Source organism: Microtus ochrogaster, chromosome 4 (assembly GCF_000317375.1).
Source record: "Microtus ochrogaster isolate Prairie Vole_2 chromosome 4, MicOch1.0, whole genome shotgun sequence".
NCBI classification, from domain to species: Eukaryota; Metazoa; Chordata; class Mammalia; order Rodentia; family Cricetidae; genus Microtus; species Microtus ochrogaster.
Window position 1 is genome coordinate 79467993 of NC_022011.1, and position 18857 is coordinate 79486849.

Sequence of the window (18857 nt, forward strand, 5' to 3'; positions counted from 1 at the left end):
TGCAAGTTTTTCCTACTAAGCAGAGAGAAGGCCTGTAGCTTAATTCCCTCATTCTCTGAGGCTCTATAGCTTTGGTACCAGTTGGTACCAGCTAGCTTAGATACTAAAAACTGCCTTGTTCCTTTTTCCAAATAATTACCAGTGGGAGATATCTTTAACTAATTCTCTTTGAGAATTCTACCACTGAATTAGTCAATGCTGACAAACTCAAAGTTAGTCTTGAAACACAGAATTTTGACCTGGGTGCTTTTCCCGAACCCTTCTGTAGCACACACTGAATATAGAAAAAGACAATGTTTGTACTGCACTCAGAGGGAATTGTATTGCATGCAGGGGTGATTGCTGTGGCCAGAGCAGGCCCAGGCACAGTAACAGCTGTGCTTGTGACTGAGTTCACGCACCTTGATGAACTTAAACCAGCACTCCCCCGTGAAAAAGAAACAGGCCAGAGAGACGGGGGACATATTTACCTTCCAACCCAGTCCACGGCTAATCCATCTGGCTGCATTAAGTATTTCAGGCCCAGGTCAACTTCACGAATGGGATTATTGCTACCAGATTCAAAGTCAGGAATGTAGGCTCGTTTGATGGCGCCAAATTCAGAGCCCTGGCCCAGCACAGTGTAATAGAGAACACCTAGAGAAGAAGGCACAGCGAGAGAGGGTCTTGGAGTGGAGTCATTTACTGATCTCTCTGCTTCATTTCCATCTTAATTCCCTTACATCAAACCGCAATAAACACATTATACCTGGGTTACTAACAAGAAAGGCTCGGCTTATCTCTTGGCGATATTTTCTTAATAATCTCTATTGGAAGATAAGTTTAGCTAAGGGGCTAGTTTTCAAAACAGATTATATAGAAATCACACTCCTTTCACAAAGGTGAAAGCCCTGTATGACAGCATACAAAAAGTGTTTTATACTCAGTCTTAACCAAAAGGCTGAGAAGTTATTTAACAGGTATTTATATGACCTGCTTATACATATGACTTTTTCCTCTCTCCAAGACGAGATCCTGCTATGTAGTGGTTCATGGTAGGTTCTTTGACTTGCAATTCTCCTGCCTCCCACCTCTAAGCACTGAGGTTAATCTAATTATACACAGATTAAGACTGAGTCTTAGAGCATATTGGCTTATACCTCTTCCCTATCATTCTTGAAATAAACATATTACATTGGGTAAATAAATGTGAAAAATACAAAAAATACGGTTCAATCTTCAAAGGGCACACAATCAGAGAAAATCATGCGGGACAATTAGCTGCAAAAGGCATCATCTAAAAAAAAACCAGAAAATTCAACACAATGTGTGCAGATCTTATACTCACTGACACCCGTGCTCTCGGGGTTCCAGTCATAGTCAATGGTTTGGATATGTTCCCCCTCTTCCAAATACTCGGAGAACTTCTCAGATGAGACATTGTACTTCCGGATTCGAACGTTCTCGGGCAGGAGCAGCAGAGGAGGGTTACCTGTAAGCAAAAAGGGGCCGCTTTGTCTAACCGATTTCACTTGAAGTCAAGGAGGTATCAACACACTGTAGGTATTTCTTTGGGGGGGGGGGGGGCAGGGAGAAAAGGGAGGAAAAGAGGGAGTAGAGGGAAAAGTTAGTTTTAGAGAAATCTGACCATCAAAGCTGACTACTCTGCCAGTCAAAATCCTCAGGCACCGCTCTTTCCTTTCTTTACTATTTATTTATTTATTCCTTTGTTTATTTTGCCACCAGAGGCAGTTTAGACAAGATCGAGACCACTACAAAGAGTTCTCATTTTTACTGCAAGTCTTTCCCTCACCCACTGAAAGGGCCGTAGACAGAATATCTCACAGAATAAACACGGTATTCACAACCCTCACTCTTGACTGACAGGTTTTGTGATTGTCTTAACAGGTAATCATCCCCATAGCCCAATTTAACTGCCAGCTAATGAGAAACAAGCCAGCTTGTTCTTGAGTTTGCAGGGTTTTTTCCTAAAGCCTAAAGTAGCTCTTTCAACGGTGACTCATCCCAAAATACTTCTCCGGAATTTTAAGATTTTAATTTACTTGCAAAATGTCAATCAAATGTGATTTAAGTGACTTTTAAAAGTTCACTTATTATATATTTCCTCAGACTTGACATTATGTTTCATATGAATATTCTAATTTAGTTCAGCTATCCCCTTAGTTAAAAGATTTAAAAATTTTTAAATTTGCTACTTAATTGCGGGACCGGCCAGCTGCTCAAATGCCTTCACTCTAGGTTCTATTTATTCTCACCCTGGAGGACAGAATACTAATCAAATGTACACCTCAAGCACTCGCCTTACACCGTGTATTGGTGTAGAGGTTTTGGCCACTTTAACTTGCTATTTTCTCAGTAGGTTTCTTAAATTCCAGCACCAATTTCAAATCCTAAATAAGACTATATACTCCTTAACTGGGAAAGGTTGATTTAGGCCAGATCTCTGCAATTTGGAACATAATGCTTCTGGACTTATATTCTTTTTCTTTTCGACATTTCCATTTAGTATTTATGGTGTCCTTTCTTTAACTAGGTTCTTAGATATATATAGGCATTAACCTAAAATCCACAATGTTCTGAATGTACCTGCCTTGCTCTTTGTGACCAGCAATTCATGAACTATACCAAAGAAATATGTCAGTGTCCCGGATTGGTTCACCTCAGGTTTTGTGGCTTCAAATCTTCAGTCACACTGGACTGGGTACTACCATATCATCAATTTGTTATATTTTGCTACAACCTCCTGTTATTTGTGTCTCCTATTTTAGAAATTTTTATCCAGGTATAGAAGAGGCTAAATTCAGAATAATAACTAAAATCTGTCTTTTAACTAATTGTACGCTTTTGTTAGAGGGCAATAGTTTGGAGTCTAAAGCTAACAGAAGACGAGAGAGAAGTGGAAGTTCATTTCCTGCTCCATCACACTCTTCAGGATTTCTGTCCCTCGGAAGTGAACCCGTCATACCCTCAGCGGCACACCGCTCTCCATAACGGCTACTCATAGACTTGAAGCCATCCACACAGAAACATTCATAACTTCCTTTGCTATTTCGGCAGCTCTGGGGGCAGATGCCAAATTCCTCACATTCATTGATGTCTGCAGGCAAAGAAAAAGAAAGTATGCAACATGGATTCCGACCCAGTCAGAACTGGAGTTCACAAGCCAAGTGGACTAAGAGTGCATGTGAAAACAAGCAATGAAACCAAAATGTGTTGATGACATAGTTCACAATAAAAAAAATCCACAGTAAACTACTATTGACCCCAAAGTCCCTATGCCGCTCAACAATGGACAGAGGATTATTTTAACTAACGCGGCATAACTTCATACAATGGTAAGGCAAATGTTTCCTTGCCAAAAACACCTATATGGCTGGTATTTGGCATTGCTTCTGTTCTGATAAATAAACAGCTACAGGAAGACTCATTCATTTGGTATAACAACTGAGCTGTATCCAGTACACAGGATGCCCTAGGTTTGAATGAGACACAGTAGTATACACGACGAAAGACCCCTGACATCATTCTTCTCTGACAACCTTGATGAGCTACCTACTGAGCTCAATGTCACAGAACCCATTGATACCTAAGTAGGTATGTGACAACCACGTGGGTTGTGACTTGGGATGAAATGCTGTGATTTCTGGTGCTTTTACTTCGTGGACTGGTATAACGGACAGCCGTCACCATCAAGACCTTCATTATTTGGCACTGAGTGAGGAAACCACATTAAGGAACTTATACAATGGTTTAGTAATAAGGCAATAAACGGAGACCATAAAAATGTAAATTTCTCTAAATAACAACAGAAGGAAAATATTCTACCTTGGCAGGAATTTCTGTCCAGAGTACTAGATTTGAACCCAGGTCTACAGGAGCAGATAAATCCTCCGTTGCTTAACTGGGTACAGTTCTGTTCACAGATGTTTTCAGCACATGTTCTGTTTGCTCCTAGATCTGAAAACAGAATCATAGGTCAGATCAGCCACAAACACGCAGACATATAGCCAACTATACACAACCTCCAGATGACCCATTTCCAGAGGTCCTGAAGCAGAGTGGATCTAGGTTCTATAAGTGGTCTGGATGCCATCTACACAAATGTGTAATGGTCCTTAAGGCCATTTCCCATCATAGCTGTAGCAGTACCAGGCTCGGCCTCAGAACATCCAACCAACTCCATCAAATGCTCTTGCTCATTCATCTTATGTAAGCAGGTAGATAGGTGTTAGGTAGATTACACACACACACACACACACACACACACACACACACACACACACACTCATGCATGCACACAGATGCAGGCTAGAAAATGGTTTGAGTATAATTATTCCAATTATTGACTGGTTAATTGGAAAAATGTTCATCAGGATGTGGTATAATATACAGTCGTGTTATACAATTTTCATACACAAAACACTTGTGATAAAGACTAAATCTAAGCTTTTAATAACCATATCCAGGTTTCCTTTTCTGTTTTTTTTAAGGCAGTTAAGTGTGTTGGAAATTTGCTTAGTTCATATGTAGAGCCTTAAAGAGCATAAGAGAAACTTATAAGAGAAATTTTATTATTATTATAAAATTTCCAATTATTGACTGGTTAATTGGAAGAATGTTCATCAGGATGTGGTATAATATACAGTCGTGTTATACAATTTTATTATTATATAATAAATATTATTATATAATATTATATAAAAATATTATTTTTTATAATAATAATAAAATTTCTCTTATATAAATAATAATGATAATAAAATAATTTTATAATATATGTGGATCTTAAACTACTTTAACAATACTCCTGCTTGACTGCCATTATAGCTGAGTTTTTTTTAACAGATTTTTTTTTATTATGTATATAATATTCTGTCTGTGTGTGTGCCTGCAGGCCAGAAGAGGGCACCAGACCCCATTACAAATGGTTGTGAGCCACCATGTGGTTGCTGGGAATTGAACTCAGGACCTTTGGAAAAGCAGGCAATGAATGTTCTTAACCTCTGAGCTAAAGAAACAGTGGAATCTCCTTGTTCAGCTCAAAATAGATTTATTTCTGTCTTTCTAACCACATCTGCGGATCTCTTATAGCCTAGTGAAGGTTTTCATTTGTATACTTTGGATGGATTAAAAACACTGAGTAGAAGAATGAATGCCCTTCGCTGCAGATAACTACATATTCCTAAACAAATAAACCTTCCCAGCTTTCTAGCTTTTCTGAGTAGTTTCAGTGTTTTGAGTGTGTCTGAATTGTCTACTTGCCATGCATTGGTAAGATCATCGTAATTTTCTCTCTTTCTAGTGCCATAGTCTCTCTGCATTGAGATAGTCTCACGATTGTGTCACTGGGCTTTGTGGACCTCTCTCAGCTCTAAAAGGTCAAGAATGAATCATACTCTTTCAAAGCCAGGGACCTTAACGAGAGCAGGGCCATCGCAGGATATGGAATGAAAGATTTTCATGTAATGTCTTTCGTTTGAAGACCAGAAACATCAAAAGGAACATCTAGCCATCACCCTAATCCATGGAACAGTGGCATCAGGGCTGGGCATCCAGCTCAGCGCTGGTGGTTGCCTAGCAACCAGCCTCTAAGAAAAGAAGCCTATGGCTGTCTGTTTACAAGACGGTCAGTCTCACCGGTTTCCAATTTGTGAAAAAGGAATAAGAGAGCAAGTCACTCTATCTTTATGATCACAGAAATTCTATCTTTGACCTGACATCAGTTTATTTCCTTTATAATTGGATGGTGCTAGGAAAATGTTCATGTCTTTCCATGTCGGGAAATGTATGTAGTGACTGGGTAAAGCTTGGGTGCCCCAAGCACACTCAACACTCAAGTGAGGTATGTTTCTATTGCCAAGCATCATGATGCATTATCTTAAATGTTTAAAAATCACAATTGAAGCATTCTATAGAATATGAAGGAGGGAAGAGATGGGGAGAGATAGAGACAACAAAATTGACATTTATAAATAATTCTATACCTAGCCAGACACATGTCTTTAATCCCAGTACTCCAAAGGTGGAGGCAGGCAGATCTGAGTTACATAGTAAGCTCTAGGACAGCTAGGGCTACATAGTGAGACTCAGTCTGGAAATAAAACTTTTAAAAAAGAAAAAAGAACTCTACACTTGTATCAAATGAATAGCATATATGAATTCTATATCACTACACTTATTATGTGAAAAGAAGTTAATGCCATACCTCTTATTTCCTCTAAGTAATTCCACTTGAAAAGAAAGTGTACACAATAGATAAACACAGGCAGGCACAGGCAACAAGAGAAAGCCACAAGTCAAAGTCGGAAATTGGCTAGCCTCCTGAAGCTTGATATATATATCAAGTTCTTCATGTCAAAACCCAAATCTGCCACCCAGCTTCATAAATTCTATTAAGAGCTTAATCAAGTAATTTCATCTTGCCAAACCCTCCATGTCCCGCTGAGGGAGTATGGGATACGTGGCAAACCAACGCATGGTCATTTAGTAATTGTCAAAAAGTCTTCTGCAGGCCTCAGGGTAGGGGTGGTGTGTGGAGGGGAGACCATATCATGAATCTGAAACCAAGAAGCTGAAAGCACTTGGAGCTAACATGGCCAATCTCAGACTCTCACTGGAGGCCTAAATTTCATCCCTGAATTCTATAGAAAGGAGGAGAGAACCAATAACGCCCAAATGGGGCAGACTATGGCATTCATGGGTACACATACTAACAAGAGCTAATTAACTGACTGATTACTTAAAGACACCAAGGATTAAAGATCAGACTGTGACAGAGGGAACCAGAGGTCACTCTCCTTGCATAGATATATCTGAGATATATGCTTTCTATATATATACATATATATATATATATATATGTATATATAGAGAGAGAGATCATATATAGAGAAAGCATATATACAGCGGGCATATTTAGAGAAGGCATATAGAGAGGGTATGTATATTAGATAATATATTATTTCATATTATATATGGAATATATATAAGCTATGAAGGGAAATCAAAAATATATACTACTAATATATCCTCAACAGTGTCAAATAAACCCAGTCCTTCCCTTGATTATGTTATCTCTTCCAGCCCAAAGTCTACTATAATCCTAGCACTTGGAGGCAGAGGCGGGAGAATCAGGAGTTGTAAGTGATCCTCGACTACACCTGTGTCTGAGACCGGGGGTTGAGCCATTCCAGAGTGTATTTGGTTAATTTACTATAATGAAATACAAAGCTAAATGTTTACTTACTGCAACCATTTTCGTCAGAAAGGTCACCACAGTCATCAACGTTGTCACACACATAGTGCTGCGAAATGCAGTTTCCATTGCTGCACTTATATTCAGTTTGTGTGCAAGGTCTCTGGGTTGGTTTTCTACCTGCAATTAAAGAACAAACTTCATTGAAACAAAATGCTTCAGTTCCTCTACTCACAAGTAAATGCACACTTCCCTTCTTTCGCCAGGCTCCCTTGCAGCTAGACTGAGACCAAATGGCTCGTTCTAGCCAATGGTCTGTGAATTGGAAGTGGCATATGTCACAATTGGACTGAAGCAATTAAAAGCCCCATGAGCCCTCATGCTGTCTCATATGCTGGGGCTATAACCTTGGCAGTCAGGTAGTCAGGTGATGAGCTCCAAGCTGGAGGATGCTATGCAAGCTGTGCTGCCCTTTATACAAAGGAGAAAGAAATCTTTGTTGTGTTAAGACTTGGAGATTTGCTGGTTGCAGCAGCACCAACTACTCTGAGTAACACAGACTGATGAGAGAAGTCGACTCCCCCAGATCAGAAACTGAAAGCACTGGGCATCAGTTTAAGCGTCAGGACGTCCAGGTTAGACAATGACAAAGCAGCTGGGAAGAGGGAAGACAGACCACGTGCTTATGGGGAAGAGGTTTGAAAAGAGTGAGCCCAGCCTGTCCTTAACAAAGAAGGTCGGTGAGAAACTGTTTGGTGCCTTACTTACCACGGTCTTTTCAGCTGGGCATGGGAAGGACTATACACTCACATACCAGATTAGCAATTAGCAACTAACTATCAGGGGTAGAGTAACCAAGTCTCATCTTGGACGGTGACTCAACCAGCATGTAGTCTTCTCTCATTGGAAGTAGCTTATTAAATGTTGAAACAAAGACTGACTTTTAAGGGGCATGTCAACATCTCACTCAGGTGAGATGGGAAGGGGGTGGGTGACAGGAGCCACATATGTGTTCGTGTTCACTGAGATACACTATCACGGACACAAAGCAAGCCTCCTCGGCAGGGCAGAAGGAAACCCCAGAAGAGCGTCTTAAAACATCTAAGGACCCTGGTTTCTGCCTTCCCCCTTTCCCGTTTTGCTTACAGTGTTCTTCTTTCTCATCTGTCCCATCTCCGCAGTCATCCACACCATTGCAAAGCTGGTGACCATAAATACAGCGACTGTTGTCGCACCGGAAACGATGCGGCGACTCACATGGAACATTGACTGAAAAAAACAAAATAAAAGTAGAATAACAACCTACTCTACTCCAGGCTATCCCATAGGCCCACTTCATTCATTCATCATTCATCCATCCATCCGCTTGCTTATCTGATTAATCTCAGATACATAACACTGTTGCGGGTGCTAGGTGTATCCTAGATAGAGAGAAGAGCAAGAAAGACTCAGCCTTTATTCCCATGGCACTTCATTCAAGCAGGAATAGACTTTACCTAGAGGTGGAGCCCCCTCCTAGGGAACACAGGGAGGCGGGTCAGAAAAGAACCCAAAAGGGAAAGAGATGAATCAGGAAAGAACATGGTAGGCTTGAAACCTTTATAAAGATCTCTGTGGCTAGGGCACAAATGAGGGGGACACGTGTGGGCCATGGAGCTGCTACTCTTAGTGGAATGACTACTTGTATTATTTGCTGTGGATGGCTGGTAGAACGTTAGAAAAGTATGCTAACATTTGCTTGAGTCTCTGCCACTCTGTGTGTGTGTCCCTGTGTGTGTGTGTGTGTGTGTCTGTTTGTGAGTGTGAGCGTGTGTGAGTGTGTGTGTGCACATACATGCACACTCTCATGCACATGTATCCTCATCTCTCCAAAATTTTCTTAACTATGGCTATTTTGCCTTACAAAGAGAAGCATCTCCCTAAAGGCTTCTCTAAAATGTCAAGCCATGAAGTTAAAAACAAAATAAGACAGAACTGATTAGTTAAGACAACATTAGGCAGTGCTGGAAGGCACTGTGAAAATACAGCCATTGGATGTTCTCTAGGAAAGAAGGAAACATGAATCCTGGGAATCAAATCTCTGGACCTAGCCAAGCCCATGAATTTGCATTTCTCACTTTCCTGAGCAATGCCACCGTTCCCAGCAGGAGAAGACAGGGTGAGAATTATTGCACTAGCTTTGCCCTAATGGCCCCAGACAATAGCAATTTCACTCCATCTGTAACTCCATTCCCAGGGGCTCGGACACCCTCTTCTGGGCTCAGGTAATGTGTTGCACAGACATACATGTACCTATGCACATTTAATCTGAAAAAGGCCCCATCCTTACAGATTCTGCCTCAGAAAATGTGTGTGTGTGTGTGTGTGTGTGTGTGTGTGTGTGTGTGTGTGTGTGTTATATATGATGGTCTTGAATTATTATGTAGATAGAAGTGGTTTCAAGGATCAGGTCATGGGTTGATCTACAAAACCAGGGGAAGGTGCGGTTCAAGGAGGGAGCAGAGGAGACCACAACCGGTGCTCCCGCATGTGTGTGCGCTTCTGGCTTCCATGCTTGCTACAGTCTTAAGGCTCAAAATCGTGGATTTTAGAATCTGCGGTTGGAGAACAAAAGCCAGAAGACTAAGTGAAATCACCAATACTGGTTGTGCAGCATGACACAGCTGCCAGCTCACACACTGCCCTTGAGGAGCACTGAGAAGGTTGCCCGACAGGGCGGTGCCCGTTCCACCCTCCCCTCTCCCTCTTACAGCACAGGTGAAGCTCCTCATCAGAGCCATCAACACAATCGTTTTCTCCGTCACAGACCCAGAACGACTGGATACACACGTGGTTTTTACACTCAAACATGGCAGCTGGGCAGTAGGTGCCGTTGGGAAAGCGAGTAGCTGTTGGGGAGGAAGGGAGGCACACGTGAGACGAGCATGCCCTACCTATTAGATCTCCCTCCACTCTTGCCAACGTGGTTCCCTGTTATTCATTACCCTGTGGCTCTGCTTATTGTAAGCTTGAAAAGGGATGAGTCTGGCTGAGCACTGTAGCACGCGCCTTCAATCCCAGCACTCGGGAGGCAGAGGTGGGTGGATCTGCCCCAAGTTCAGGCCATCCTAGTTCCAGGGCAGCCCCTGTCTCTGAGCCCAGTTTTCAGTGACACAAATAATCCCATAGGCACCAGCCACCTGCATTGGAACTGTCTTTTCCCCATCATTTTTTAATGTCTCTTTGAGCATTAGAAGGTGACAAGTGCAGTTAAATATTTATTCAGTGATTCAAAATACTAAGATGTGAGGGGTTTTGTTTTTAAAATGATCTTTAAACATTATCGTGCATACACCATAACACTGTAATGCTGTAGATTCTCAACCCAAGTTCTTTATATGTGCTCATTCATAGCTATTGCCTTCTTCATCTGAAATGCTTTGTCCAGTTAGTGATTTGTACAATAGCCAATAATGAAAACTGTTAGTACATTCTACTTAAAATATTGCTGATAATTTGCATTTGAATGGCCACTGCAAACATCTGGGATCCTAAAGGCTGACTAGAACACACTTATGCTTCTAAGCTAAGAGGTGAATTGTGTCTAAATTGCCATTCCCGTGTGCTTGGATGATGTGGGAGTGTCATATATCAATCTGTTGATTTCATTGGATAAGTAATAAACAAACTGCTTGGGCTCATAGCTTAGAACATAGGTGGGTGGAGTAAACAGAACAGAATGCTGGGAGGAAGAGGAAGTGAGCTCAGACTCGACAGCTCTGCTGTCTGGAGCAGAGACGCCATGCTCCCATCTCCAGGGCGGACGCGAGAGCTCTGCTCTCTGAGAGCGTATGCGATGAAGCTCTGACCCAGGATGGACGTAGGCTAGAATCTTCCCGGTAAGACCGGTGCTCACTAAGACTGGTGCTCACAGATTATTAGCGATGGGTTGATCTGGATATCAGAATTAGCCAATAACGGCTAGAGCTAAAGGGCCAAGCAGTGTTTAAAAGAATACAGTGTCCGTGTAATTATTTCGGGTAAAGCTAGCTGGGTGGCGGGACACAGCCCACTGCTCCTATTTCAACACTCGGACACGCAGAAGCTCAAGCGAGCAGGCACTTACGACAACTGGATTCATCGGAAGCATCCAGACAATCTGCTCTCCCATCACACGTCAATGCGTTGGGCACACAGTGTCCACTCGCACACTGAAAATGTTCGGGGTGGCACGTCTTCATCTCTGAAGGGAAAAGATGGTCTCGTGGCAGGAGAGTGTGAAGAGGCCATCATGGCCTCCTGCCCACACCCTCTGGCTGGCTCACAGCTCAGTCAATGACCAATAAAACAGATCAACTTCTCTATTCAGCATATGGAGATGGGCACACCTATCACCTGTTAGCAGATCTCACCGCAAAAAAAAAAATAATAACAATCCCCAAAGTCAGTATTTACTCAGATTTTCTGTCCCAGTTCTCTGGCTGCTTACGCCATGGTCACGTGACCTGTGTTTATTTAGAAGCGCAATGGAAATGAAGGCCGGCTTCTGGGTCACAGCTAAATTAAAATGAGATACTCTTTCTGGCCAGACAGGGATGGCACGTGCCAGCACTTGGGAGGCAGAAGCAGGAGGATATCTGTGAGTTTGAGGTCAGCCTGGAGTATAGAGTGAGTTCCAGGACAGCCAGGGCTACAGAGAAACCCCGTTTCAACAGAAAAGAAAGGATATCCCTTACTATTTTTCCCATCAATAAGATCAGAATACTGTAAGTTAAAGTACAGAAAATGCAGACTAGAGTCCCTACACTGTCCTAGCGTAAGATTCTGTAAGCCCCCGATAGTTACCACAATCCCGTTCATCCGAGTTGTCTCCACAGTCATTTTCTTGGTCACAGACCCATCGAGAGGGGATGCATTGCTGATCTGCACATCGAAACTCACTCTCTGTGCACTCCCGAGGAACTGGAAAGAAAAGCCACCTGGCCATGAGTGTGCGCTGGGAATCACAGGGGAGAGAGTGATTGGGGAGATGCCTAGGCCCACGGGTACCCAGTTCCGTCCTGTGCGCTGGGAATCACACTGGGGAGAGAGTGTGATTGGGGAGATGCCTAGGCCCACGGGTACCCAGTTCCGTCCTGTGTTCCATCCCCATTCTAAAACTTTTTCTTCTGACTCACTGGGAATGGTAACACAGCTTTTAATCCCAGCACTTGGGAGACAGGGGCCAGCCTGGTCTACATACCGAGTCCCAGGACACCCAGAGCTGTATAGTGAGGCCCTGTCTTTAAAAACAAATCCTTTCCTCTAAGTGTGCTTTAACTGCAATTAGAGCATTTAATATGAACTTTCTTAATTACCTTTCTGTTCACAGAATAGTGGAAATAGGACCTAGGGTATCATCTCTGGCTCATGCCTGTATTTTCAGTCTCCCTAGGTTTCCCAGGCTGTCCGTGATCACACACTTTGACCCAAGCATATTGGGGTTTCTTGCTTCCGACTCCCACATGACTGGGACTACCCTTTCATATTAACAAGTATCAGCAGGTTGATACTTGCTGGTGTGATCAATACGCTAATTCTCCCAATTGCCTCTGGTCATGAGCCAGTGATACGTGCTCAGGTGGAGCTCATTTTCCAGACACAAACTGAACGCTTAGTGTAGCGCCATCTAGACATACGGCTTCCTTCCCCCAGGCTCACGTCCCATCCCTAGGAGTTATTAGACCTTCTACTAAGAGTTAACTATTCCAGGAGTGATAACCATGCAAATAAGCAGAAATACTCCTTCCCCTGCTATTAAGACCACATTGGGGGAGAAGCTTTGGGTTCAGGTCCTAAGGGCCAGTGCTTTTCCTTACTTTCTTCTTTCTTTGTCATTTGTCAGAAAACATCTCATTTGTGTGAGGAGGAAAAAAAAAACAATTTGAGGAAATAAATGCAAGAGATGAAAAGTAGACTTGATCAAATAACCCCCTTCACAAATACCTTCTCCCAAAGCTTAACCTATTAGCATTTCAGAAGCCACAAGAACGGATGTCCCACTGTCCGAGGATGAATCACAAACAGGCATCGCAGCCCTGCTGGCTCCTAGGATTGCGAAGTCCCCAGCACTCACCACAGCTCTCCTCATCGGAGTTATCACCGCAGTCGTCATAGGCATCACACTGCCAGCGGAGAGGGATGCACTGGTGGTTTCTACATCGGAAATCCCCAGGACCGCATGGCACAGATTCTGCAGAGCACACGCAATTAAGACTGCATAAGCCAAGGTCCCAGCTTCGTTAGGATACAGTCTGAGAATTATGTTTCCATATGCTTGAAGCTCTCAGACGTAGGGACACAGAGACAGCCACTGTCAGCTAACCTATTCTCTACCTTTGGTGGAGAAGAAAGGCATGGCCGCAGTGACTGGCCCTTACGGTGTCAGGTTTGTAATGGGCAGCAAAAAGCTAAAACATGGTCAGTGGCTTAAAAATGGAGTCAGTGCAACATTGCCTCTAGTAAGTTTAGACCCATTATCTTTTTTTTTTCTCTTTCAAACAATATAAACTAAGACACTTTGATTTCAAGAGATAGTATATACCTAATTTCCATTAATTTATTTGGTCTTTTGTCCACAGTTTCCATAAATTCTTTCCGTGTTGCCAGAGTGACTACAGCTGCCCAATAGATGATTATAAAAGCCACAAAGGCTGGTATGATGGTCATAAAATAATGCATCCAGATCTGGAAATCTCTTGAGGCATATTGTGCCTTCTACCATCTACACCTGCCGTGTCTGAATAAGGATTCTATATTGGGGAGACATTTTAATTATATTTTCTTTAAATTATTACATGTTTTTGGGCCAGATGTCATTTAAGATGACACGAATTAAGTCCCTTTTCAGAGGTGAAAAGACACCCTTAGGAGACAGCAGCAATTGACACTGGCATTCTCTTGCCCCTCCCCCACGCCCGGAGCCCCTCCTACCGCAGCCCTGCTCGTCACTGTTGTCCCTGCAGTCATCGGCGCCATTGCACACGGCCCACTTTGGGATGCAGCGGTAGTTAGTCTTGCAGCTGAATTCCGTGTGGTTGTCACAGTTATAGGCAGCTGTCACTGAAAAGGAAGAAAGCAGGAAATGAGAATGTGAGTGGGTGCCAGTGCTGCTGTCTCCTCACATGATGCCGGCATCTGCAACTACCACGTAACCACCAAACAAACTCTGGGCATCTCTGATGATGATGTAATGACAGAGCCCTAATTTTTCTTGCTATCTCAGTCCCGTTCATTAGTGTTGTGATGTGGTTTGGAGTGGAAGGGATGTGGTGGTTTGAATGAAATGGCTCCCCCAGGTCCATAACCAGAAGTACCATCAGTAGGTGTGTCCTTGTTGAAGTGGGTGTGGTCTTGTCATTGGGATGGGCTCTGAAGTTTCAAAAGTCAAGCCAGGCCCAGTATCTATCCCTCTTCCTGCTCTCTGAGGATACAGATATAGAGCTCTAAGCTACTTCTCCAGCACCATGTCTGTCTAAAAGCACGTGCTGCTGTGCTTTTATCCGTGATGAGAATGAACTAAACCTCTGAACTATAAGCCAGCCCCAATTAAATGTCCTCCTTTATAAAAACTGCTGTGGTCACAGCGGCTCTTCGCAGCAATAAAACCACAACTAATACTGAGCATGTACTTGGTTTGAGTAAATTCCCTGAGCTGAAATGCTGGTTCTGTGGTCACGGCCATTCACTAAAGTGAGACTCACTTTATTTACTTATAAAATGATTAAGCCTCGGGTTTCTGATCAGTGCTTCTCACATACCTTGCTTTCACATGACACTTAGTGCCATGCTGGGGAGGTACGGCCAGGGTCTGGTTACAAATAAAAGCCACTCTACTTCGCTTTATCTCACAGCGATGGAGTTTGCAATGGAAGACAAGAAAGGGTATCCCCTTCCCCTGGGCTGAAGTGGGGGGTGCATCCCCACCTGCTGGCCTTGCTCTGGTCTTGCAAAGCCCGCCCCCGGGAACTCACTGCATTCGTGGATAGGCTCGTCGGAATAGTCTCCACAGTCATTGTCCACATCACACTTCCAGCTCTGAGGGATGCAGCGGCCATTGTTGCACCTGAACTGGCCGGGCTTGCAGGTCCTGCTGCCACAGTGCGAACTCTCTTCATCCGAGTTGTCCTGGCAATCGTTCACCGAGTCACACTGCCAGGCCTCTGGGATGCAGCGCTTGTTGGCACACTGCCATTCGTTGGCTTCACACCGGTGATGCTCTGCAAGCAAGGCATTCAGTTACCAGGTGAGAAGCTGTCAGTTCACACCAGGGGGGTCTAAAGAATTCTACCTTAGCTTCCTTTCTCTGGGGTTTACATTCTAGGCTCTTATTAGACTCTGAAACTGGGATTATTGCTATTCTCTTCTTTCTTTGTTGTTGTTGTTGTTGTTTGAGACAGGGTTTCTCTGTGTAGCCCTGGCTGACCTGGAACTCACTCTTCTCTATAAACCAGGCTGGCCTCGAACTCACAAAGATCCTCCTGCCTCTGCCTCCCAGGTGCTGGGATTAAAGGCATATGCCTGGCTTATTGCTACTCTTGATGTATTGAGGTACTGTTTCAATTAAAATACAGTCCTCTCTCATTTTAAATGGACAGGGATTTGTCTTTCTCAATGTCAGCTCAAGGAGGATCCTATCCTAGCACTACCCCATCTACGACTATTGACCCTAGAAGTTCAAAACCTCTATTAAATACAGGATGGACCCTAACTTTTCTCCAAAAATTTTTTGAGCCAGATTTTGGGTTGCTACAGAATCAACTAAAGGATTGGGCAAAGAGGACAAAAACGTACCACAGAGAGCACGGTCTTCATCAGAGCCATCAGCACAATCCTGTTGAGCATTGCACAAGGCCTGGGGGCTTGTACAGTTGCCATCCTGGCATTGGAACTGTCCCAGACGGCAGAAGCGGTGCGGGCACGTGTCTGGTTCATCAGAACCATCCGCGCAGTCTTTCTGCCCATCACATTTCCACCATATGGGGATACACCTGCACAAAGATAGAAAGCCTGTAGAAACTCACAGAGGACCGATGACGTAAGCAATGTCCACAGGGAGAAATTAATTGGACCCTAGTCCCAAGTAGTGGGGGAGGGGAAGGGATGGAGTTTTGAGCGATGCTTTTAGAAGCTATGGTTTAAAATTGTCTACCTAAATTAAAGAAGGCATATGAGTATTTTTTGGAAAGCTGGGGGCCTCTAATTGATCACATCATGGAACACAAACCGAGCTTTATCTCTCTGTTTATCTCTCCAGATAGTCCAAGGAATTGGGGGGGGGGGTCTTTATCTGCTCTAAAACAGATTTTGGGCTAATATCCAGAATTTACAATGAACTGCAATGAACCCAAAAAGCAAAATGACCATCAACAAATGGCCTAAAGAAATGGTTCTCTAAAGAGAATAACACAAACAGCTAATAAGCAACATCCCTGGGATTTGCATATGCAAACGCAAATTAAAACTACCACCAAACCCCAGTGGCTGTCTTGGCTATTACCAAGAAACCTGACAATAAATAAGTATTGGGGAGAGAAGAGCCCTATTTACTACTCATGGGACTGTAAACTAGGGTACTAAGGAGGGTAGTTTCTGAAATTAAAATAGAATTCAGCTAGACTGCTCTCCTATACCCAAAGATCTCCATATCCTGTCAAACATGCATTTATTACTCTATTCATTTACAATGCCAAGGAAATGGAACCAGTTATGAATAGCTAACTATGACACAGGCACATCAGGGTTTGTCCAGTTAAAGAAAAAAACGACATTAGTAGGAAACAGATGCATCTAAAAGCATGAACCCTGCGTGACACAAATGAACAAAAAAAAAAAAAAAAATGGGCCCCCTGGCAATGGTAGCGCTCTGGCCTCAAACCTCAGGACAGTTTATTAGAAATTAGAAACAGTACTCAGAAAGCTGCAACAGGAGGATTGCTGTGAGTTTCAGGCCTGCCTGGGCTAGGCCAAGGAGCTACAAGCAAAAATCGGTCTCAAAGAAAGTCAGAAAACTCCCTGCCAATGGCCTCACAGGTCAATGTTGGCCCAAGGGGGGACCATTATGTGCCGGGGGAACAGGCGCCTCACTTCTCATTGTTTCCGCAGAGGAACTGCGTGCTGGAGCACATGGGCATGCAGAGCGTTCGCCCTCGCAGCTGAACAGTCTGGAAGTCGTCTGGACACTCGCAGGTGAAGCCTCTCCCTCCGGCTTTGATGAGGCACAGATGAGAACAGCCACCATTGTTGGTACCACAGGGGTTGCTCACTTGAAAGGGAAGAAAGCAAGCGTACACGGTCATATAACTTGGTGGTTCTGCATCCATGCACCAGATTTCAAATGTGAGTTGTAATTCTCGGCAGACATTATCAATTCCTCCCTCGTCCTAACGATTTAGACAAAAGAAGCTTGGACACCAGAGGCCATGCAGACAGCCTGTGCCTTGTCTTTCTCAGTTATTGCTTCAAGACAAGGATTAACTTAACTTCCAGTAAGCCCCTATGAAAAATATTAACATTCAGAAAGAAATACCGAGTACCATTGATAATTCTCATTTTCCCTTCCAAGATGCCATGACACAGCAGGCCCAGAAAAGCCACGAAAATTATACTCCAGATCTAGAAGATGTGTGCTCTGCACATTTAGAAGACGGGAATAATATTTGTGTGACACAAAACATGCTGTCATATTTCATAATGACTATAATCTTCTTTTAAAGATTTCATAATGGCTAAAATCTTCTTTTTGATTTTGTTATTAAGGGATAGTTGATAGGTGTTACAATTGCATACTGATGGAGATATAAAATGTCCTCATCTTTCAGTGCATTTAGGGATGAAACCGGTTAACTGTTTAACTCACCTTCAAATACAACGGTCCTTCCACCAAAATACTAACTACGGGAATGCCTGTGGTTAGAGGGCATGATCATGACTGTCACGTCACTTCAAGGCCAGTCTGAGCTACACACCTAGTCTAAAAGCCAAGAGCTTGAGCTGTAGCTCAACGGTAGAGGCTCATCTAGAATGCACAAGGCTAGGGTTCTACTGCAACACTGTACAGAAATGAGCTTCTCTTAATTCAAGATGTGTTTCAATGACGTACGTATCAATGGGCTTCCTGCAAACCATGTTCCATAAAGCAGCTACACCCAAGTCCATTGCCAATGACTCACCGATCGGCTGCCTGTACGGATGGTACACGTGGATGTCGAAGGGTCTGTGCGTGGTGTTCGCCAGCACCACCCTGTTTGACCCATCGTACTTGTTCCCCTTTTCGATTGTCCTTGTATTCCAATCCGTCCAGAAAATCGTGTCTTCAAAAACGGTGAGAGCGAAGGGGTGAGGCAGAGTTCCATCATACACTGTCTGTCGGTGGTGGCCATCCAAATCAGAGAACCTGGCGGCAGGAAGAGCAAGGATGTAAATAACACCTCTCGTCTAAATGTCATCCAGGACCAGTGAGAGAACTGGATTCAAGTAAGAAAATTCTTCTACCACTCTGAATCTGAGGAAAGCAACAATTAAAAGTCAGAGTCAAAAACTGGAATAGCGGCCGGGCAGTGGTGGCGCACGCCTTTAATCCCAGCACTCGGGAGGCAGAGGCAGGTGGATCTCTGTGAGTTCGAGACCAGCCTGGTCTACAGAG

General features: G+C 43.5%; 1 protein-coding gene across 1 annotated transcript in view; it reads right to left on the reverse strand.

Annotated features, from left to right (window-relative positions):
• Window positions 1–18857, reverse strand: part of Lrp2 (LDL receptor related protein 2) — a 128188-nt gene that overhangs the window by 12645 nt on the left and 96686 nt on the right. The window contains exons 53-67 of the mRNA XM_005346519.2: window positions 18385–18608; window positions 17300–17477; window positions 16007–16203; window positions 15187–15432; window positions 14147–14275; window positions 13290–13406; window positions 12020–12136; window positions 11301–11417; window positions 9946–10083; window positions 8342–8464; window positions 7247–7375; window positions 3826–3957; window positions 2966–3097; window positions 1328–1471; window positions 471–636 (exon numbers count right to left, since the gene is read on the reverse strand). Coding sequence (XP_005346576.1) covers window positions 471–636; window positions 1328–1471; window positions 2966–3097; window positions 3826–3957; window positions 7247–7375; window positions 8342–8464; window positions 9946–10083; window positions 11301–11417; window positions 12020–12136; window positions 13290–13406; window positions 14147–14275; window positions 15187–15432; window positions 16007–16203; window positions 17300–17477; window positions 18385–18608 — 2289 coding nt within the window. The remainder of the gene's footprint in view (window positions 1–470; window positions 637–1327; window positions 1472–2965; window positions 3098–3825; window positions 3958–7246; window positions 7376–8341; window positions 8465–9945; window positions 10084–11300; window positions 11418–12019; window positions 12137–13289; window positions 13407–14146; window positions 14276–15186; window positions 15433–16006; window positions 16204–17299; window positions 17478–18384; window positions 18609–18857) is intronic.